The following is a 23,281-nucleotide window of genomic DNA, read 5'->3' as shown; positions in this document are numbered from 1 at the left end:
CAAACAAACTTCTCTTTTTATTGGCAACCTGTTTTATATTTAAATGCACTTGCACATCTTTTTCCAATATGTATATCTTTTCCAATTGTAAAAACTGAACCTAGAACACTGGGTAGATTAAATGTTTTGGAATATTACAGATACAAAAGTAGTTCAGTATACACTACTTACTTTAGATATTTTGTAATAAGTACATGTATAAAACTGTGGGGGCGTATAGTTTGTGTGTATAGTGACTGTGAGATTAAATCGGCATACTGATGTTGCCTTTCTTCTGCTTCCTGACTCCTCCAGTCAACTGTTGGCATTTTTTAAATGTTGCAATCCCCTTCTTTTGGCAAAGAGCTCTCTGCTCTTTGCTGAGGAATCCTGAAAATAAAAGAAAGGAAAATGGATAGGGCTGTTAAGCGGAATTCCAAAAAAAAAAATCGTATTAATTACACAATGTGGCGATTAATTAATCGAATTAATCACAAATTAATCGGACATCAGATTGGCTGAGAAATTACACCCAAAAGATAATAGTCATTAAAGTCATTATGGTGTTAAATGAGAAAAACATCAAATAGACATAAATAAAAGGACCTTGGAATTTTTGTTAATTATTTGATTCAACATTCAACAAACTTTTAGGCTTAGACGGCCATGCCCATGAGGGTGAGTAAATGATGACAGAATATTCATTTGTGGGTGAACAATACATTTAGTGGATTTTTTATATATGGAAATTAAATTATAAATATGAGACAAACTCATACAGGAGCATTTATATAACTGCAAGTTGTCCCAGTGTTTCATGATCTGGTCTGTTTAACGTAAAAGTCAAAATGGTCTGGGTAAATACAGGTTGCGTGACTCACTGTGACGTGGCAGCTCACAGGAACAGTTCTGCTCCAGAGAAATTCTTCTTCCTGTGCAAAACACCACATCAATCAAAATGACAGGACTCTTTTTACACTATAAATATGTTTGCATGTCATGGTAAAACAGTAGAGAAAATGTCATATATTCTGAATCAAAACTTCCATCATCACATCATTTAAGAAGCACACTGAGAGACACTTTACTACTGGTTAATTGCTGTAACACATAAAACAAATAAAGTCCGCAAAACAATTCTGAAATCGCAAGGCAGTAAATGATTGTCATGGTAATATAAGGAATTAAAAGATTAAAAGCTCTACGAGACCTACAGTTTCAAGTGAGTTGCGTAATAAATGTTATTTTCTTTAAGACACAGGGTAAATAAAGCGTGCTCACCGGCCAACTTAGTTTAGTTTAGCATGTTAGCAAAATAATTAAGCATTTCAGATTGTTTTATGAGCAATTTAGCATCAGTTGTCATTAAGAAGATTGAGTAATTTTAATGTTTTCCCCCGTCTTACTTTTAATTAATTAATTATTATGCAAAGAAGTTAGCTCCAAATAATATTAGCATTTCCGCCTCAGTTGATATTGTATTTTATGCTTGAATGATCATTAAACAAATACAGTTTTTTTTCCCCCCAAGCAATGTTTCAGACTTGACTGCATTCCATGAAGGTATGACAAATAGATGTTTAGTTAAGTGCTTACAGTGAATGTAGAAATGTAGAATGTAGAAATGCTTGAAAAACATTTAACAGGTTTTAGGTTGGTTTAAGCTTTCTATCGCCAGTAGATAGGTCATGTAAACCGATCAGCTGTGCTGGTACTCATAACAGAAATGAAGATTTGTCTTCTCGATACAATAACAGGGGTGAATTCAGGTTGATTGAGACACTTTTTCCAAGTCATCTCAGTGGCAAAAAGTGTCCCAATCACCCTGAATTCACCCTATAACTACAGTAGCCAACATTTGAAGTGGATCGAAACCTTTCATCAAAGTTATACATGAATTTTGAACAATATCCATTCTTGTCTTAGGACAACTTTGATTAACTTTTTTGATCCACTTCAAATGCTGACTACTATCTGATTCAGTGCTTCCTTAAAATTCATGCCTTAAGAAATGAGGAACAAGCCCGTTACATGTTGTAAGAGTATAGCTTTGAACCTGTTTCCTTAAATGCGCACAGTCATGATTTCCCTCTGATTCATTGTGCATCAGTGTTTTATCGTATGTCAGTGTGTAAGAAAATATAAGAGATTTGGGGCTCCTAGTATTTTGTGACGCATTCAAAAGTCATTTTTAAACCATTTGTGTCGATGGAGACCTCTCTCATGAAGGTTTCCAGATATGTACATTTCTGATATGTAAGATATGTAAAAACCTTATGCACAAAATGTGAGTATCATCTTACCACTGCAGTTGCATGTCCTGACCTGCCTTCTTGACATAACGTGACTTTTGACCTCAGGAGATGGATCTGAATCTCTCAGCTGAGGCTGGGCTGCATCAAGGACAAATATTGAAACATCAAATATTCAAATAAATCACACATTTAATATCATACATTTTATTTAAAAAAAAAGAAAAAAAAAGGATTTAATAGTTTAGTTAAGGAATAGTTTACCCAAAAATGTAAGATATTTTGAAAAATGTTGGTAACCAAACAGTTGATGGAACCCCATTAACTTTCATATTTCATACTTTTTTCACATGGAAATCAATGGGGTCATCAACTGTTTGGTTAACCATATTCTTCAAAATATCTTCACTTGAGTTCAGAAGAAGAAATTCATACAGGTTTGGAACAACTTGAGGGAGAGTAAATGATGACAGAATTTTCATTTTTTGGTGAACTATCCCTTTAACAGATGTAATTTAACAGCTAAATGCAAATGCAAAACAAGCAATATATTTTTGGTTTGGTTTGTAACATTACAACGCAATATAACATAACAGCTAAAAAAAAAGAATATATACATATAGCATACCTTAAATGTAATTATATTTAAAAAAATGTTTTTACCTTGACAGTGGATGTTAGTGGCAATCACCAGAGCAAAGGCCAGCAGAAGCACCTGGAACTTCATCGTTCTCACAAGCACTTAGAAAGAAAATGAGAAATACTGTCTAAAAGAATGCTTTTAGGTCTTCAAGACTCCTGCTTTTCAAGAGAACTCTCTATTCAAATCTAGGGTTGCACAGTATTTATATGACAGAGCTCCGATATCTGGGTCTCAAAATCCACGTCTGGTTATGCCCCAACTTGCTGGATAGAATTTTAGAGGTGAAGTGTGAATGACTTGCTGACAGCATTTTTTTTTTTTTTTTTTTGATGGAAACATCTAAGATCTGTGATGAGGGTTGCCATTATTTTGCCGAATTTCAATGTCTCCTTTGTAATTCAAACTCTGATGAACCCTCACAGAATTTTTTCTTGTTCTTACCATATCACATTTATACCTTAGTTCAGTTCAACTGAGACCTATTAAGTCAAGTGCCAAATGTTCTGCATTAGATTGTTTTGCAGGAACCCAAAAGTTCATATTTCACTAAACCCTTCAAAGTCTGATAACATTATGCGGTTACAGTGATTTGCCATGGAAGAAACATGATGTATGTTCTTGTGAATAAGCACCTGGAGGTCTGGGTCACATTTGATGAACAACTCAGGACCAAAAAATAAATTCCTTAACAGCTAAATGATATCAAGCATGCACCCCATAATCAATCTTGTATTCACTCACATTCATTAAACTGTAAAGACATGCTGGTTTGACTAAAACCATTGTATAACTGCAAAACAAAATAGGGAAAAAATATCGTCCTTCTGAAGACACTCTCAAAAAAAAAAGAAGAAATGACATCTTGCGGAGTTCTTTATTCAGAGTTTTGACTTTACCTGAGATGCTTTGGCATGACCTGCACACGTCAAGAATAGCTGAAATAAAACAAATGGCACCGATTCACAGTTGCAGAAATCATGTTGATGTGTTATCTGTTATTAAACCCATAAACATCACACAATTTCAAATCACATACTTAAATCCTCACTCTGCCCTGAATATTTACACAGTGTCTGATAACTATATGAAACTATAAACAGACTGTATCTATTGTTATGCAGAAAACCAGTTTTCATACTTTTTCCTCTAACTTTAAATCAATGTCTTGAAGTCGGCTTTCAGAACAGAGACATAATGAAGAGAAATTAGATTCTACCTGTAAATCTACCTGTCACATTCTGACATATAAGAAATGTTGTGCAAGACATTTGAGTTGATAAAAGAAGTAAAGTACACATGGGTTGTCTCGAAACTCACTGATTTACAGATATCCTGCACTGTAATTCTATCTTTAACCGTCTGAATCACTCAGCTTGATATCACATGTCATCTGACACTCTTGTGTGTACACACCATAACATGTCCCAGCCGAGTGCTTGTTTTCTGATGCTTATCAGATTGTAGGTGCCAAAAGGTATTTAACAGTATTTGTGCAGTGACACAATATCAAAGAGCAACGGACTTCAATTCATTCAGCTGAAGGAGACCTATCGGTCTGAGACTGACTGACTCTGAAGCATGGTTTCTGAAAGCAACTGGAAGTTACTTCAATCACATGGATTAACTTCTGAATTTAAACTCAATTTGATACTTTTTTTCAGACTGTAAAATATCATGCCCCAAAACAATTATATTTATTAAATATCAATTTTATACACTCACACACACTACACTAGTGGCCAAAAGTGCTGTCCAGCATTGGAAAATTAACATCTTTTCCCTTTATTTAAATATTATAACAAATGTATTTAACGACTTTGTAATAATATGATTGTAGTTGCGCTTGCAGTAAATTGTTTTATTTGTAATAACGCAATGACACATGCCAAATTGTGCAGACCAAATTTTTGGACAGGCTTTCATACACAAAAATGATGAACACATGCAAAAACAAGAAAGAATCAATGAAACTGATTATGTTGTAGTTATTATATGTTTTCCTGTGAGCTTTTTGTTTCTCTATGTTTTTATTTATTTTTTTGCAAAGTAAAATAAAACCTGTAGCTGTACTTTACCTTTTTTGCCAAATAATTTAACCAAGTTTAGCGTTTTGTTTTTCCTTCATATTTACAATATTTCAAAACATATAATCAAACTCATAAAAGGGTCATAAAAAAGAACTATCACCTTCAGACAACACTTTTGGCCACTACTGTATAAATATATATATATATATATATATATACCTTAATATAATATAAACACTACCCTTCAAAAGTTTGGGGTAAACAATGGCACATTAAATTGTTCAAAAGACATTCATAATGTTACAAAAGATTGAACTTTTGAACTTTCTATTCAACAAAGAATTTGTTTCTTGAGCAGCAAATCAGCATATTAAAATGATTTCTGAAGGATCATGTGACACTGAAGAGTAATGCTGAAAATTCAGCTTTGCCATAGCAGGAATAAATTACATTCATAAATCTATTAAAATAGAAAACAGTTATTTAACATTGTAATAATATTTCACAATGTGTACTGTATTTTGATCAACTAAATGCAGCCTTGGTGAGCTTACATGACTTGATTTGAACAGTGTACTGTATATTTAAAAACTGAATATAATACACTTCTAAGAACCTGACAAATGTTTTCAAACTAAATTTGTCCTACATAACAAAAGACAGCTTAAAATAGAAATTCAAAACAACAACACATTTGAAAGGTTTTCCAGGTTTTATTCCATAATTTTGACATGATAGTTGTTTATCGCAGCACCAGACATGACATCTAACCCTCAGGCTGGAATCTCAACACAAGTCATTAGGGAGACACAATTCCTGGAATCATTAGAAGATGATAATGTTCACAAAAGCCCATCAGACAAGACAGTACACAAACACCAGGACAAAGCAGCAGAACAATCATACACCGTAACATTTAAACATATTCATCAGCATTTGAAAGTGACGGTGGGTTGATTGGTTGCAACACATCCAGAAATGAAAATGAAGAAAGTGATCGGACTCTTGTAATTTCAATTCTCTGCTTATTAGAAACCGAGCCATGCAAGGACCACCCACACCCACTCCTTGTCTCTAGTTACAAGTTGTAAATCTTTCAGTCAGATACCCCTGGTGCCTAAAGTACATATGATTTACCTGGAGGTGAAGGAGAGAATTCATTCCAAAAATAAGAAAAACACTGTACAAAAATAACTGAAACAATAATTCAATGTTTATCACAAAGAATTCCTGCAAAGAAAGTATCCAAAACAATAAATCTTATGGAATCATTTTAAAGGTACGTAACATTGTGTGAAGCACCTACCCTTTTTTTCTCAGAAAAGAGACTATGGGCATGTACTATGAAGGATCACTGACGGAAAACAAAACCAAATTAACCCACATTGTTCCTTTCAACAAATAAACAAGCAGTTTCCAACATCTGAAGAGCTGTATATAGACTGCGTTCGAGAAATTTGCTGTTTCCTACACAAGGATCAAAAGGAAGTCTTGGTCAATCAAACCATGATAGCAGCACGCAGCCATTATGTACACTTCAACAACCTCTACTCATCACCATTACACTGCAAAACAACAAGCAATGTCTGTTTATATATGTACAGACTTTATAATGTAATGCATTTTGCGTAAAGAGAATAAATCTGACAACATTTTAAGGGACAGTTGACCCAAAAATGAAAGCTCTGTCATTATACCTTCATGTCATAACAAAACTGTATGACTATTTGTTCTGTGTATGTGTATGTGTGTGGGGAGTGGTATATATGTTTATAGAACTAAAAAGTCACAAGATGTTTGGAACTACATGAGGAATGGCATGACAGTTTGCATTTTTGGATGAACTGTATGCTCTCTCTAAAACAAAATCTATTTTCGTAGTAACAAGCATACTGACGGGAAGCATGTGTTGTTGTGTGTGATATATTCGTTTGTGTCTTAAACAGTCATGTGTTTTTTCCTCGGGGTGTTTATATCTCAATAAGGCTCTAATTGTAGAGCATAAATGATGAGACATCCGTCATTTCACAAGAAAGGGTGGTTATGCTATATTTTGTGTTTGCGTTCATGGAGCTTGTTTATCTAAAAGGGATTTGATGCATTCATGCAAGGGTTGGCACACCCTCTGGTAGGCCTGCGGCGTGAGGTGCAGATAATCATACATGTCCTGATGTGCGATGGAACCGTCGGACTGAATGAACCCAGCGTCCATGTCCAGAAAAGAGACATGAGACAGAGACGCTACCTCAGCCTGAACTTGAGCATTCACACTCGCGTTACGCTCACGAAGAGGGTTTGGACTTTTACCTCTCGGCAGCAACCCCTAGTGGTGAGGAAAGAAAGAGAATTACCTTCCAACAGATGCAATAAGTTTGAGCCTTTTAAATGAGACACCAATATATATTGAGGACAGGTCTAAAAGACAAAAAAGGAGCTTTTTGTCAATGGTCAAATTGACTGAATATGCATAACCGTTCAAAAGTTTTATAAGATATTTTACAAAATCACAGAAAAAACAGTAATATTGTGAAATATTATTTTAATCTAAAAATAAAAAATGTCTACTTTAATATTTTATAACATTTAATTTATTCCTTTGAATAATTCAACATCATTACTCCAGTCTTCAGTGTCACATGATCCTTCAGAAATCATGCTAATATGATGGTCTGGCACTCAAAAAACATTTCTTATTATCAAAGGTGATTACTGTGCTGCTTATTTTTGTAGTAACCATGATGCAAAAGAACAGCATATTTTTTAAATTAAATCTTTTGTAACATCACAAGTCTTTACTGTCACTTTTGATCCATTAAGGCATCCATGCTGAATAAAAGTAATAATTTCTTTAAAAATATATATCTTACAAAGTTTTGTACAGTAGAGTACATTATAGTACCCTGGATTAATATGTTCTCATTTACATTTATGCATTTGGCAGACGCTTTTATCCAAAGCGACTTACATTGCATTTCAAGGTACACATTTACATTCTTATCAGTTCTTGCTTTCCCTGGGAATCGAACCCATGACCTTGGCGTTGTAAGCGCCAACGCTCTACTGTTTGAGCTACAGGAAAGCATTTATATGATTAAATTATTTGTATAATTTTTTTTAAATAGTAATATATTGTGCACATTCTATCTCTTAATAATTAATATTTGTTCTGGTCATTATTTTCACCTATTTGTTCTTGTATTATGCTTGTTTTGGAATAAGTTTTACCCTTTGGACAGTTCTATTTTTGTTATTTTTTTGCCCATTTCTCTGTTAAACAAGTCATAATGGCCAAGAACATCACAATCAGCACTGATGGAAATTGACAAGACTGGTGTGATGAATTAAATTGAGGATTAAATTATTTTCAAGATGTTGTGACTGAGAGGAAGGAGCTGAGATAACTAACCAACACAAGAGTGTGAGCATGAGGCAGCTTCTGATGGATCACATTGACGATGGCCATGATGCCTCCAAGAATCTGTTCTGGAGTGTGACCATGATTATTAGTGCCCACCCACAACACCACCACCTGCAGACCAACAGACCAAATAAGACATTAGTAACCATTTTTGCTAGAAGAGGGTCTTTAAGTTTGTTTTGTTAATTAACTTCAGATGTCTAAACAGTGCCATTTGTGACCATTTTCCTTCATGTTTCCTTAAAAATAAGGGATCCATACGCAAATGATTCACTTCTTAGAAAGAATGCAAAGACTTACTGTTTACATGTACACATTGTACAGGCTACCTTGCATAAGTTGAAGCTCCACCTTAATTCTTTGAACAGCTTGGTTTAAAAAGTCTCTTGACAAACACTGGTTTAACTTTGAATAAATCGATCCGTTTGCGAAATGAGAAATTTTGTGCTCTCTTTTTGCCAACAGACTCTTTGGTGATTCCCAGGAGGTTTGAGATTTAGATGTCAACCTATCCCACACTTCCACACGTATCAAAGTAGCCGGAGCAACTTTTCTCTATTTACGGATATGACGACACACGAGCGAGTGACGTATGTACACAATTTCCTGCAAAAACCATCCCACTAGGTCTAAAATATAAACACTTAAAACAGGGTAATACAAAAACATGTTTTGGAAGGACTGATGATGTATTGACTCATTAATTAAATGATTTAAATTAAAGGTTGCTTTACTATAGGACTATTGCCTAGTTAGGTTGGCTCTATGTAGATATTGTAATAACAGTTAAATTAGTTTTGTTCATGAATGAATCAGCCGGTTTGAATGGATCGGTGAATGACTGATTCTTTGACTCACTTATTAAGACTTGCCGGCACCTACTGGTGGTTTCAGTTTCATAGAAAAGTATCATACATAGAAAAATATTATTTAATTATTTAATTTCATATTTCTATATTTAAAATGTTACATTTTAAAACTAATTTCATAACATTCCAGCAACTGTAAATGAAGTGTAAGTACATCAAAATAATAAATGGTGATTTCTGTCAGTAACGCACAACACTGATTTAGTTAATTTACCAATTCCAGCATAATGCCAGCAAAGGACAAATTTAATTATTAAATTGTTTGTTTGTTTGTTTATAGTTGAACGCCATGACAGCCATAGATATTATAGAGACTAGATGCCCTATTGGCCGCTGGGCACTGAGAAATGCGGCCGCCATCTTAAACCGGTCTTACTCCTAGTTTCGTTGCGTGGCAGCAGTTAAAGATGCCAGAGCACTGTGGACTATTTTCCTGTTCTAATCGGCGGACCATCGCAAATAGTGCCCGGGGGATTACTTTTAACATTACCGTACTATTGGTTGTATTTTGTGAATAGAATATTACCAGATAATTGAGAAGGAGCAAGGATCTTTGATATTACTGTACTGAAATCGTAGCTAGCTAACGTTAGCTAGGCTATGTTTACTGCACAAGCTGGTGTTCACCCGGCATGGAGAGGTGGGGTAAAGTAATAATTACAAGAGCTTCTCGGTTATTTTAGTCCCGTCCAGACAGTCAGTAACTTTTACCTTCTGTAAAAAAGGTCCGGGAAAATTACCTCAGGTAACGTTTTAATAGACGTGCGAATAGACCCACTGTAAATCAAGTAATTTTGTGTTTAAAAGTAGTTTCCTGTGATTTTTCAAGTAACTTATTGAGACGCTTGAAAAGGCATTCAGTTGCGTTCTAGACACTGGGAGAAGTGCGTTAGGTTAGGTAACTTAAGTGCCGATTACCAACACAATCCAATCATCTGAAGTTAATTCATACATTGTCCGACCGGACATAACTGTTTTACACAAATAACCTATCTATATATGTATGTGTGTGTGTGTGTGTGTGTGTGACACGTGATATCAGGAAGCAATGTAATACACACACGTTTCCTCAACTTATTAAAATATCTTACTTTACTGCAACTATCTGTTTCTGCTTCTTTATCATATTTATAGTGTGTGATTTATAAAATACCTTATATCCTACATCACATATTTTGATTTTGGACGTCTGGCCACTTTATATCTTATATCTGAATATTATATTACTGTTAAGCCTACTATGAATATTAAAATACGCCGAACCATGTGTCCTGTATCATAGCTACATGAATGACCTTTGTAGCAAAAAACCCCGCGTGAAAATCAGTTCGGTATTTAGTGAGGTATGATTAATTAAATGCGCTGACAGCTCATTGCACCTGCCATTCAGATTACACTGAGTGGAGCGGGTGACCGGTCTAAGATGGCGGCCCCACGGCTCGACCGCGCCAGTAGGCAGTAGCGGTCGATAGGGCGTTTATCTATGTGATGTCTATGATGACAGCTATCTCTAAATTCATGGCGAGAAAGAGATTAAAAAAGAACGATTAAAATAATTAAAATAGATTTTTACATTTTATCTTTGATAAAAATTCTAAAACTAGATCTGGTGTTACGTCATTAAGAATCAACTGAAAAATAAAGAACTCTAACAGAGTTCAATCTATCACAGTCCATCAAAATATGCTTCAGTAATAATGGATTCTGGCACAAGGGGCATAAAGGAGGATCTTTACCCGTTAACAGAAACATACGAGTTAGTCTGGAGTGCCCTATTCGTACTCATTTAAATAAATACATATTAAAGTAATTTAAAGGTGTTCTACAGTATGTTACTAACTTTTTTTGTAATTTTTATAGTAATTTTTACAGAGGTGCCCTTTTTTTCTGCTTGAGCACCTGCCCTACCTGTTGCAGGTCATTTACCTTTGGGCTGATGTGGTCCAGCTCTCCATTGATGAGTCTCCACAGTACATGCTGTGTAGCATCTCCACCAATCCCAAAGTTCAGTGCATGGAGAGGAGAAAACAGCTTTCGCCAAACCTGCCAACATCAAGTAATACAGAAATAACACTTGTAAAATGCTGAAAATGGCCTTTAAACAGGTAGTTGCTGTTCTCATAGCTTTGAATAATTTAATAATCCATATTGTAATATCAATATTAAAGAAAAAAAGAAAAAAAGTCTGCTAATTAGTGCTAATAAAAAATGGACTAAATGTCGTTAGGTGGAACAAACTGTAATTTGCACTACTGTCAGTTCAAAATAAAATAAAATAAACCTAGCATTGTGGATTTGTTGCTTTTTCTGGTAACACTTTAGTTTAGGGTCCAATTCTCACTATTAACTAGCTGCTTATTAGCATCCATATTACTATGATATTTGCTGTTTATTAGTATTTATAAAGCACATATTAATGCCTTATTCTGCACAACCATATTCTACATCCCTTAATCCCACCCAATACCTAAACTTAACCGTACTAACTAATAAGCAGTATCAGTGTAGTTTTATTTAATGCCATGTCAGCATCTGTGGCTATCTTCATGGCAAAAACTGAATTACAAAAATACAAGAGTTACATGTATACAATAAATGAAAAAACAAGCAAACAGAAAAAATACAGCATTTATTATTATTTACGATTTTTAACATTACCATGATAAAAATTCTAAAACCTTTTTGTACTAAATTCTTACTAAACAAATCCTTACGTAAGCTTTCTTCATACAAATGTTTTCTACTTGCATTAAAGGCAGGACAGTCCAATAAAATGTTTATCCAATTAGGGGTTTATTAAGGCAAAAGTCATAGTTAATAGTTAATGGTGAGAATTGGGCCCTAAACTAAAGTGTGACCATTTATCCTATTGTGCCGTCATTTTTTTGTACTGTTACACCCCTAATATTAATATTAATATATATTTTTCTTGTATACAAAACCTAGCAAGTATTTATGCAGTCGTTGATAAGAATGCTGTACCTCAAACTCATGCAGAAGCTGGATAAGTGAATCTCCAATAAACAGAACATCCGGCTCTTTTCCTTTACTGTCCGATACAAATCGATTGTGCTGCACAGATAAGAACACATAAAAATGCCATTATGACTCTGTTTGCATATTAGAGAAGATGCTGGGTAATTGTGTTTTTGGCAGATAAAACAACAGGATATATAAGCAGTCTAATAGGTACACTAAGGTTGTAATATTGTGTTGTATATTGTACAAAAGAACCACCAATGACATCCATCGGCCATCTCCCTGCGTGTCCTGACAGGGGGTGGGTGTGGCTGCAGGGTTAGAATCTCCACTCATTACTTCCTGAGGAACGACATGGAGGGAGATGGGTTACATTTTTCCAGTAGCGTTGAAAATGGATCCTCTTATAAGCCCAAACAACATTTGAGATTATACAATTTTTAGCACAATATTGTGCTTTAACATGCAAAATATTAAATTAAAACAAGTTGTACTATGGTTATCTTATGTACTTTGTACGCATCGTATCCGTATGACAAGCACAAACACGGCTACATTTTTCACAGCTTCACTAGTGCTATTTTTGATGAAGTTTGCATTGCAGTAGTTAACCTCACAAAATAGTTGATGAAAAAATAGCAGCTTGTAAATAATAATTGGTTGGGCGTTTGAGTATATCAAAAAGTTAACGTCTTAAAGATTATTAATGCTAGTTAAAAATGCTTTTTTAACTGAGTAGCTCACATAGCTAATGTAGCACTTAGCATGCAGATGTCTCCTTTTAGAAGAACAAGGCACAAAAACGCGTTAAAACAATGCGTAATATAATACTAAGTATTTGCAATACATATTAGCACTTATGTCGATTCATATTCATTTTAAGGATGGGAAATATCGTTACCAACAAATGTAACCACAGCAGAGTTCAGTGTTCAATCAGTCAGCCAGCCAGCGGTCAGCTGCCAAACCCCGGAAGCAGGAATATCGAACCAGGCATTACTGGCAGATCGCCGAGAACAGTCGACTTATAAAAAAGCGTAAAACTTTACAAAAGCAAAAAAGGTAATTAAATCTCCTTCGTTTTTGTTTTCAGTGGTGCAAATGTATGTCAAACTTTTACACATTACTTAATAGCAATTCTCATGGCCGAAATAGTCTTTGCAGAGATCTGCATTTGACGGTCATCTTTCGAAGCACGTTGCCAAGCAACGAAAAGTTATAACTTAACGGCCTTTGGAGTGGACTCAACTACAGGTATACCGATTTCATGTGGTGGTTTGATATATGTATATATTATATGTCTATTTGATAATGAAGAAAGCATTTCATTCAACCGTTTGAACACAAAGAATGCTCTTTATTTGATGTATGTTGCTAAACCGGTGTGGTGAACATAACTACAATAAGCATGTGACTACTAACTCAGATTACTTAAATTATTTAAATACATAACGGACTCATTTTAATTTTAATAATGTGTGTTTTATAGTCTCAACATGAAGATGAGCCACCAACCCTGCAAAAACGTTCCACATAAACACAGCTTGCCAAAGACATCCAAGGACCACAGTCTCAAAACCAAGTCTTCATGTCATGCAGCCAATGCTGTCCACAACTGCAAACCAGCGTGCAGCAGCAGCATGAATACAGATGTGCATTGCAACGCATCACATAAAGTAAGGCGTTTTAAAACCAGGAAGGAGAGGAATCAGGTTCGAGGTCAGGAGAGAAACCGGTCTCACACATACAATCAGCACAGTAGAAAGGAAGGCGGTGAGAAAGCACAGTGCCGCCACATCCATCCACTGTCTTGTTCAAGAAAAGAGAGCACATTCGCTAAGCCAATAATTCCCCAGAAGCCAAGCATCATAACTGAAGGACGCCTTACCTCCATCCGAGGCCTTTTCAGCCATGAGGTTAGGTCCATAGATATTGAGAGGCTGGTGAGCGACCAAATAAAGAAAGATAAGCAGAAAAAAGAGCAAAGAAAACAGTCTATGACGCACATAACATCACCGCTATCTCCCCCAGTAACGTTACCTGATTCAGACCAGGACTGCACTCTCGATGAAGTACAGGAACCACTCCAGGAACAAGAAAACAATACGCCACCACATGTGAAGAGGAAGAAAAGTTCAAGAAAGGAGCTTATTGGAAAAAACACTGGTATTCAGACTAATAGCGGAGACGTAGGGCCTATGGGATTATCTAGAGAAGACGGGAAGTATGACAGAAATGCCAACACCAGGAAAGAAGATACTAGTAACAAAACAAGGCAAGATAGTCCAAGTAGCCCAAGAGAAACTGAACACATGGTTTTGTCATCCTTAGAAAATGACCCGGTTCATCAGTTATGCTCTACTCCAGCTGAAAAAAATAAGAATAACTCTGATGTTTCACAAACAGACACTCTCAAATCCCATGATGAAGGAAACCAAGAAAATGGTTTTATGAATAGTCAGATATTTGAGAAAGCTTCTACAATGATGGGATTGCCAAACATGGAAGTTCCACACATGTTGGAAAATCTGCAAACTTTAACCTCTCTATCTGAACTGGACTCTGGGGCTAGTCAATTGGCAGATAATGTCAAGCAGAGGGAGCAAATGTCAAAATCTTGTAGGGAAGCAGTGAAAAGGCTGGCAACACGTTTGTGCCAGGCTTCAGAGCTCCATGTACCAAGCCATCGGCGTCCCCTGCTGGCCGAGTGTAGAGAGGTGCTAAAGCAGACTTTACAAAAAAGACATGGCTTCCAGTTAGAGCACAACCTGCATAGGCTACACTCATTCTTGAATGCGAAACAAGCTTCCTCTCAGCTCAGCTCAGGACAGAGTCATAAAGATTGTTCATCTTTTAGCCATGCAGTGGAGAACGAGGATAGGTGTTACAGCAGGAACATGGAGATTTGGAAAGGTATGTCACTTTTTTGACACTTGTGGTTCAGTGACAGGTAAGAGTGTCCAAGATAAAGAAAAGGAAAAATCTTTTAGAGATACAGTTTAAACAAGTTCCTAGAAATGTAATCTTTGTATTTAGGTTGCTTTTCAAAAAAACTTTTATTCTATTTTCAACAACATTTTAAATTTAAAGCTATGACAATTTTAAGTATGAAATAACCTAGTCTTTTTAATAAAAGGTCAAATTATTTGTTAATGTAAGATAATTATTAACCTCGAAACAGACATGATATTGTTCCTGTTTTATTTATTTATTTTCCTGCATGCTTCTGCACATTGGTTGCACAACATGAGTCTATCAAATATTTATAATATTTCAACGGAACTGCTTTGATGCTTATTTTTTTCTGAAAAAGTTTTTTTCAATTTATTTTTTATGGTATTAGGACAGATGTGTAACTCCGACATTTTTGACTTAATGCACCCCAAAAATAACGAATGAATAATGAATTTTAATTTAGAAAAATAAAAATATGCTTATCATTGAAGAGGTTTATTCAAATCATTATGGCCCGGTTTCACAGACAGAGCTTAGATTAAGCCAGGATTAAGCCTTAGTTCAATTAGGGCATTTAAGTAGCTTTTATAAATGTGCCTTAGACAAAAACTTTACTGGTGTGCATCTTGAGACAAAACAACTATCTTTCAGTTAAAACAGTTAAAACATGCATTTTTAGTCTGAAAAAAAAACGAGTGTCATGTTATAATATTTGTGTACATGATAGAAGTTTGAAATGACCTCTCTGCTTCCTAGACAGTGCCATGCAGCACGATTACTTAGCAGAGGAAGTTAGGATGGACTTGGACAGAGGAGCTTCCACCAAGAAACGAAGGATACAAGAGTGGAACACCTCTTCCCCTCCATTCTCTCTAGAAGAACCACAACAATCACAGACAGACATGGTGAGTCAGTGAAATCAGACACAACGTTTAATGTCTCTCAACAAAAAAGTAAAGTATCAAGTCCAAATAATGCCAAAGTTGTCGTAAACTAGACTATTACAGAGGAAAGACATTTTTACAACTTGCAGTTCAGGGCTCTATGGCTATTTTTTGCATCTGAATTCGATTTGTCAGTTTTTGCAGTTTGACCAGTGGAGGGCAGCTGAATTGTCTCAGGATTGCTTCAGAGCTCAGCATCATTCCAGCAGACACCTCTTTAACCAGAGCCAGACCTTTACCCAGCATGCCGTTCCTATACTCAGAGCCCCCAGCTGGCTTGATCATCCTGTGAACTCCTACTCCCAGCAGCAGTCAATGAGCACAGGGGAGAGTTCGAAAAGTGTACATTTAGATCTCTCCAGAATCTCTCAACAGTGTACAGAAGAAACAGATCTTAATCTTTATTCATATCACTTACATGAGAGCAGAAAACAAAAACCACAAGAACCATCTTTTGAGGGATCCAGATGGTCCGATCAGCAGCAAGTTCAGGATGAAAGAGAAAGATGGGCTCCCTTTTCATTCTCAGCATCCTATCTCTCAGAGGGCTTTCAGTACGAGCCATTTTTTCGCTGTCCACATCCATCTAACACACAGCGCAGGTCAGACTGGCTTGGTATGACTCAATGTCCCAGGTCAAACACACCATTTTACCCTCCCCTTTACCTATAGCAAAGGCTGTTTGCCATGGTTAATCTCATCTAATCATCATAGGTAATGATATGGTCCAACTATGCATCTTCTTACTGTCTTTGGATGAGTAAAACATTTTTTCTTTGCATTACAGATTTACCTTTTTATATTTACAAAAATTGAAAGACCATCACCTCTACATGTGATTTGAATTTGAGAGTTCAGAGTACTTACATTATGATTTCTCTAATATATTCGTATAAACTGGTAACACTGGTAGTAAAAGTGAAACACTTTTTAAGATCAAAGCACTTTTTGTGGTGTACAAATATCAAAAGCACTGCTTATTAAGTTTCTTTTATTTTATTTATTAATCTAGTCAAATTTCTTCTTTAAATTTTCTTCTATTCTATATAACTTGAGTGGACTTTGAGTGGAATAAGTTCAGTATACTGTAAAAATAAGATGCATGTGATTTTGTTATATCCTTTTAATAAAGCAGTACAAAATTTACATTTTTATATCAAACTGATTTCTGCTAAAATATCTTGTAGTAAACTAAAATATAAGAATTCAATTTAATACTCTTGCAAAGTAAGTAGATCACAGTTATTTTACCTGTTGAATTTCTATTTATTTAATTATATTATTTTATACATTTTCATTACATTTTCACCACAAAAGCCAAATAAAAATTAAAAATACATTTTTTTCTTACATATTGCAATATATGCAGCCTGCAGAATTTATAGCCTTTTATTCAAGTAAATTAGATTAAATTAAACTTAAATTGTAAATTTGGTTTTATACATGTAGTCAGGGCATCAGGTAATATACTTCCTCATCAACTGGTGTCTGATTCACAAAATATTCGGTTTCCTCCACGTCCTTCTCTTGTCTCTTCTGATAATTCTCTTCCTTTATCTTCTGTTCCTCTTGGCTTCCAGTGTTGCTGCTCCTTAGTGCTCTCTTTAACTGATTCCAGAACAGTTCTTTTGCACTGCTTGGATCAGAACAATTTAACCCAGGCCATTGCAAATAGGTCTTTTTGAGCATGACCTTTCTCATACGGTGATAAGTGGACAGTTGCCGCTTTGGTATAGGCTCCAGAAAGACCAGCAAAAGCACATCCTGCATTTCTTGAAAGAGACGATAGCTGGCCAGCTGGATCTCCAGTGAGCACCATTCACTGCGAAGGAAGCTCTGACTGACCACACAGATCGTTTTGCGGCTTCCATATACAGCAGCCACAATGTTGTCGACAATATCGCGGCCCAGTTCGAAATCTCTGTGGTGGAGGCAGAGCCGAAATGAAGAACCCTCGAGATTCGGCAGCAACTGTTCCATTACCCAGTCTTCATCTGCTGAGTTGTATGAAACAAAGGCATCATACTTGTATTTCTCTTCCTGGTCCCTTAAGCGACGCCACTGTTCTCCAAACCATGATCGAAACACATAGTAGCCGTACTTAAACTTCCAATAAAGTCTGACATAGAGAAATGGTATTAAGGTTAATAATATTGTGAATGTAAAAGTTAAGGAAAAGAGGTAGAGTTCTATGTCCAAATAACAAACATTAGTATCAAAGTTGTGAAAATATGAGCCTGGATGGTCTTGGCACGTAATATTGTAAAGATATGGAAATTGGAGTCTCTTATTGCTTAAAGTCCAGTTCTGTAGATCACTATTCTGGCAGCCACAACTAAGAGGACAACTGCGCATGTCAATGTATGTTAGATTGGTCAGATTGTCCAGTAAACTGATGTCCAAAGACATCATGGCATTGCGATTCAGATGTAGTGTCTTTAGTCCTGTCAAATTTCCAAAGACCTCTTTTGAAAAAGATTTAATCCCCATGTTCTCAACAAATAACATCTTCAATTTTCTAAGGTTTTTGAAAATACCAGGTTTGAGTTGGGCGATCCCGACACATGAGTCGACTAGAGTTAAAAACTCCAAGTTTTTCAGGTCATCAAATGTTTCATCACCAAATCCAATGATATGGTTGTTGGTGAGGTAAAGACTTTTTAGAGAAGTTAGACCCCGGAAAAACGCACGCGGCAACAAGTATATGCCATTTGGTTTCTGCGCATCAAGTTTCAGGTCGAGAAGCCTCGACATATTAATAAACGGCGAGTATGTATGCTCTTTCAAATACCGAATGTGGTTATCCTGTAAATCCAGCACCTGCAGGGTGGCATGAAGTTTCCCAAAGAGACGGCTGTCGATCATATTCAGACGATTTCTGTCTAAATACAAATTGGCCAAGCTATGCAGCCCATCAAATGCATGTGGCTTCAGCTGAGTGATCTTGTTGCCGCCTAAATCTAAAATACTTAGATTTGACAGAGAATGAAAGGTATAGTTGAAAATTACAGCTATTTGGTTGTCGCGCAGGTTGAGAGTCTTCAGGCTGGTAAGATCTTCAAAGCTGTCGTTGTAGATATCAGTCAAAAGGTTGTTGTCCAGACGAAGTGTTACAAGATCTTTGAGTCCACTTAAGGCTTTATGGTCCAAATAAGCAATTATGTTTATATTTAGCTCGAGGTTTGTTAATTTTGGTGTATTACTGAAGGCAAAACCACTGACCTGTAGAATACGATTGTATCGATAGCTCAGGTTTCTCAGGCTGTAGAGCTTTTCCGTTTTGTTGCAGGACATTAGCTTGGTCAGATGGTTATGTTCCAATTTGAGACTTTCCAGTTGGTTCTGACCGTGCAGAAACTGCAAGCAGCCCGTGGTTTTCATTTCGTTTCGTGAGAGGTCCATTACACCTGTGATATTGGGGCAATGATAAAATGTGTTGTTTTTTAGAATTCTTATGGAATTGCCCTCGAGAAACATGTTAGGTATGTGGTACTTTTTATGGTGGTGATCTTGCAGAAGAAAACACAGCGAAGACAGCGCACGAGAGTCCTTCAGTTTCAAACCAGAGAAGTCGATGCTCCACGGTCGTACATTGGTACAAGTAAGAAGCTTGCTAGCAGAGACGTTGGTAAAGCGCAAGCGCAGGTACGTTATATTCTCCAGATCCAGGCCCTGAAAAGCCTCGAATGATAACTTTTTGTTGTCTGAGAAATCTAGCACTTTCACATACATTAGGAAAGACCTGTCACATCCCAGTTTGTATAGATTATTATCACTGAGGTAGAGTCTGGCAAGCGACTCTGGCAGACGGTGGGAGTGATGCAGGGTGGTAAGCTTGTTAAAAGAAAGGTCCAGCTTTATCAAGCTGGACAGGTTTGTTATGCATTCAACCAAAGCGGAAAAGTTTTTCAGGTTATTCCGGCGTAGGTCAAGAATCTGAAGGTTTGTCAATTTGGAAAACAGGAACATATCAGTATTATTGAGTTTGTTGCTTCCCAGGAGCAGCTGTGTGAGGTTATGGAGGTCACTGAAGACATCACGGTGGAGAGACGATATGCTATTGCAGGACAGATTTAAAATCTGAAGTTGATGCAGATTATTAAAAGCATCTTTGTGGATTTTAACAATATGGTTAACATCCAGTACCAGAGAATTCAGATTGGACAGATGATCGAAGCTTCGGCCTTGAACAGATGTAATGTTACTGAGAGAAACTGTAAGGTTTGTTGCTGTGGGAAATACATCTTGCACAATTGTAGTTATGTCTGGTTCGTGACATTTAATACATCTGAAGGTTTTATGGTTAGAATCTGGGATCTCTATGCAACTCCTGAAACTGTAGCTGAAGGCAAGTTTAAGGAGGCAGATAAATACCGCCTTTAGGATCAGTTCGCGGCATGTAGAATCTGCCATATTTTTCAATTCCACTTTTAAATAACTGCCTTCATCAAAGACCAACACTATGATGTTCTTCACTCAGTATGAGCAGCACCTAATCCAATATTGAGAGTTTAACACAGCCAGCTGCTAGAAAAAAAAGAGGGGAAGGTTATAATCGGTTTAAAAATAAATCTGAAACTGACAAATTGTTACATATTGATCCATAATGCTTCTTGTCAAATTGACCTTTTTTTTTTTTTTATGTATTAAACCAACAGAAACAGACTATGGATGTTTTATGTATTTATTTTCAAATTAATAAAATGACTTCAAATGTGATGGAAGTATATCTAATGTAGGCCTATATGAATACAGGCAGTAAAAAGGTAGATACAAAAACATTACTCCTAATATTAAATTCCACCTAAACAAACTTCTCTAATATACTCTTAGATAATCCACCTCAGGTGACAATTTCCCACTTCTCAGACTCCTTTTCCCCCTTTTGTTTTTACATCAACTTCCTTAAAATCGTAAATAATAAAACAATAATGGATTGAAGCAACAAAACATGTTAAATAAAATGTCTTTGTAAGTTTATGTAAATGCATGACACATTCTAAGTTCTCTTTTTTCACATGCAACCATTTGCTCACGATACTGATGTTAACATACATACAAAGGCATACATCTTGTCATGGTGAACAAAGTAGATAAAGAGCTTTGTAACATTATGTGCACAAATTGTTCTCTATAGTGTTAACAGGACAAATACAGAAAAAAAAAATCACTATTTCGAAAACCATAAGCGAGCAAAAATAACCCAAGATCTTATATCTTTCATTAATTAATTTCATCATGCTGGCTATTAGTCATTTGAACATTCTCTAAATATAAACAGAAATGTAGTTCAGTACCTTACCTTCATTAAATTGTTCCCGATAATTTTGCAAAACTATCATAGCCGTTCTCTCTTTTAAACAGGAATAGAAAGAGGAACCATACAAGTTTCGAGGCCGAGCAAAGAAGACCAGACAATGGGACACAATGCCTGATCCAGTATACTTAGATTTTGCAGTGAGAGTTTGAATACTTTCTTTAAACAAATATAATAATTGAATTAAGGATTGATTCGTAATGTAAACTCACATGTACGGGTCGTTTGGAATATAAAATAAAATAAAAATCCAGCCATCTAGGCATTTTTAAATAGGCAATTCTCTTCCCTTCATTTTCTTTAAATTAACCTCTCGCCTTCTGTTCTCGAGCCATCTGACAGAGTCCACAGAAAGGACAGCAGGTCATAATCACCCAGTCATCACAGACAGAGCCCTAAAAGACAAAAGGCACTTACTGCAGTGCTATTCTTTGACACCAATGTTATTAATGTTATGAAATGATAGATTTCAGCAGGAATTTCAATACCACATCAACATCAGAAAAAAAGAATAATCAATACTGAAAATATTTTTGCATGGCCTACATTAATACGATATTTGTCACGGATGCTGGTTCTCAATGCAATCATAGCTCCAGGTAGGAAGGGCAAACAGCAGCTGTCACCATTATCCTGTGCCACCTTACAACCCAAGATGCAAGGAATAAATGCCCCACACAGACCTGAGGAGCAAACCAGTGTCAGAATTCACTTTTTTTTTTTTTTTTTTTGCAATATGAGGCTTGTGAGGTTCAAGCCACTTACTCTGACTTAAATTATTTGAAGAGATAGTTCATTCGAATTTACTCATCCTCTATTTAATAAAATCCTCTATTTCTTACTTTTGCTGGACACGAAAGAAAATATTTTTGTTCAGTAGGGTCCAAAACAACTGACTTACATTGTATGGACCAAAACATTGTTCAAAGAAAGAAAGTCATACAGGTTTGAAAGGTTTGAAATGACATGAGAGAATAATTCATTTTTAAGGAAGAATTTTCATTATTTAGGGAAGCTAGTCCTTTAAAAACTTTTTTTATATTTTATAATCTCTATTACCATAAGCAAAATAGATTTCAATCTATCTCTCACGCACACATATACACTCACAAATGCCGCAGTCCTCACAACAGTCACAGACATCAGAGCTCCAGTGTGAAACAGTGTAGCTGATCACAGTCATTTGTGGCTGGGAAGTCATTGCTTCTGTTTGATATGACATCACTGACACACAGCAAATTATATAATCATCAATTTATATGCAGTAAATACATTAAAGGTGTCTTGTTGCTATAAGTAAACAAAACATGCATTTTTATTTGATGGCTATTATAGCAAAGATTGAAGTATGAATTAGGACATAACATGTGATGTCATTTCTAAGCCAGCTGGAATGTTTAAAATGTTACCCTCTCTCTCACCTGTTTGCTTGGAGAGGCTTCCTGGTACTGTATGTGTCTCTCTTCCTCAGAAAATGATGTTCAATTTCTGATAGTTTCACAGTGAAGTTGGAAATCACCTCAACATGACGTAGGGGAGGAGAAAATGTGGTTACCAGGTGAGTGGTTTATGTGGCCTGTAAACTAAAGGGTGAAGTGTTTGATTTGGGGGCGAGGAGTTTTACACTATTTCAGTTCTCCACACCCTTCCATCAACACAGGATATCTTATCTACAATCTATAAAACATTTAGATGAGAACCTTGTGTTTTTGTACCTCTTGAATATGTACATTCGCCCTTTTGACAAATAAGTAATTGCCTTCAGAAAATCACCACACTGCACAAATCAGGAGCTCGGACTTCCATTTTTAAAACTCCTACGAACATCACAAACACTTATGGGGTTCATATAAGCTGCGAATTCTCTGCACCTGAGCCATTAGAGAGAATTATTCTAT

General features: G+C 36.0%; 5 protein-coding genes across 8 annotated transcripts; 1 reads left to right on the top strand and 4 right to left on the bottom strand.

Moving 5' to 3' along the window:
* Positions 1-3,344, bottom strand: LOC311276458 (uncharacterized protein). Its single transcript, XM_084386122.1, has 4 exons — positions 2,895-3,344; positions 2,283-2,372; positions 861-911; positions 1-369 (listed from the first exon to the last, which is right to left on the bottom strand). The coding sequence occupies exons 1-4, from the start codon at positions 2,956-2,958 to the stop codon at positions 245-247; spliced, it is 330 nt and encodes a 109-aa protein (XP_084242248.1). The 5' UTR covers positions 2,959-3,344; the 3' UTR covers positions 1-244.
* A 2,254-nt stretch (positions 3,345-5,598) lies between these two features.
* On the bottom strand, positions 5,599-13,344 carry pafah1b3 (platelet-activating factor acetylhydrolase, isoform Ib, gamma subunit). The gene is made up of 6 exons (XM_084385884.1): positions 13,069-13,344; positions 12,426-12,509; positions 12,171-12,260; positions 11,115-11,231; positions 8,308-8,430; positions 5,599-7,224 (listed from the first exon to the last, which is right to left on the bottom strand). Exons 2-6 carry the CDS (start codon positions 12,501-12,503, stop codon positions 6,967-6,969), a joined length of 666 nt encoding a protein of 221 aa, XP_084242010.1. The 5' UTR covers positions 12,504-12,509; positions 13,069-13,344; the 3' UTR covers positions 5,599-6,966.
* Positions 12,501-17,213, top strand: prr19 (proline rich 19). 3 transcript variants are annotated; one of them, XM_084385882.1, is made up of 5 exons: positions 12,501-13,229; positions 13,323-13,421; positions 13,657-15,080; positions 15,879-16,027; positions 16,202-17,213. In XM_084385882.1, exons 3-5 carry the CDS (start codon positions 13,664-13,666, stop codon positions 16,736-16,738), a joined length of 2,103 nt encoding a protein of 700 aa, XP_084242008.1. In that variant the 5' UTR covers positions 12,501-13,229; positions 13,323-13,421; positions 13,657-13,663; the 3' UTR covers positions 16,739-17,213. The 3 variants fall into 3 exon arrangements, with proteins under 3 accessions (XP_084242008.1, XP_084242007.1, XP_084242009.1); XM_084385881.1 differs by having other exon boundaries at positions 12,505-13,421; XM_084385883.1 differs by lacking the exons at positions 12,501-13,229; positions 13,323-13,421 and having other exon boundaries at positions 13,532-15,080.
* A 163-nt stretch (positions 17,214-17,376) lies between these two features.
* tlr21 (toll-like receptor 21) lies at positions 17,377-21,426 on the bottom strand. Of its 2 annotated transcripts, none has more exons than XM_084385880.1 (2): positions 21,369-21,426; positions 17,377-20,590 (listed from the first exon to the last, which is right to left on the bottom strand). In XM_084385880.1, the coding sequence occupies exon 2, from the start codon at positions 20,477-20,479 to the stop codon at positions 17,516-17,518; it is 2,964 nt and encodes a 987-aa protein (XP_084242006.1). In that variant the 5' UTR covers positions 20,480-20,590; positions 21,369-21,426; the 3' UTR covers positions 17,377-17,515. The 2 variants fall into 2 exon arrangements, with proteins under 2 accessions (XP_084242006.1, XP_084242005.1); XM_084385879.1 differs by having other exon boundaries at positions 17,377-20,593; positions 21,369-21,418.
* A 248-nt stretch (positions 21,427-21,674) lies between these two features.
* On the bottom strand, positions 21,675-22,983 carry cnfn (cornifelin). The gene is made up of 4 exons (XM_084384763.1): positions 22,805-22,983; positions 22,494-22,607; positions 21,930-22,066; positions 21,675-21,778 (listed from the first exon to the last, which is right to left on the bottom strand). The coding sequence occupies exons 2-4, from the start codon at positions 22,603-22,605 to the stop codon at positions 21,689-21,691; spliced, it is 339 nt and encodes a 112-aa protein (XP_084240889.1). The 5' UTR covers positions 22,606-22,607; positions 22,805-22,983; the 3' UTR covers positions 21,675-21,688.
* Positions 22,984-23,281: the final 298 nt, after the last annotated feature.

The sequence above is a fragment of the Rutilus rutilus genome (genome assembly GCF_951802725.1).
Source record: "Rutilus rutilus genome assembly, chromosome: 17".
NCBI lineage: Eukaryota > Metazoa > Chordata > Actinopteri > Cypriniformes > Leuciscidae > Rutilus > Rutilus rutilus.
The sequence above is the reverse complement of the archived record's forward strand: the minus strand, read 5'-3'. Positions and strand labels throughout refer to the sequence as shown.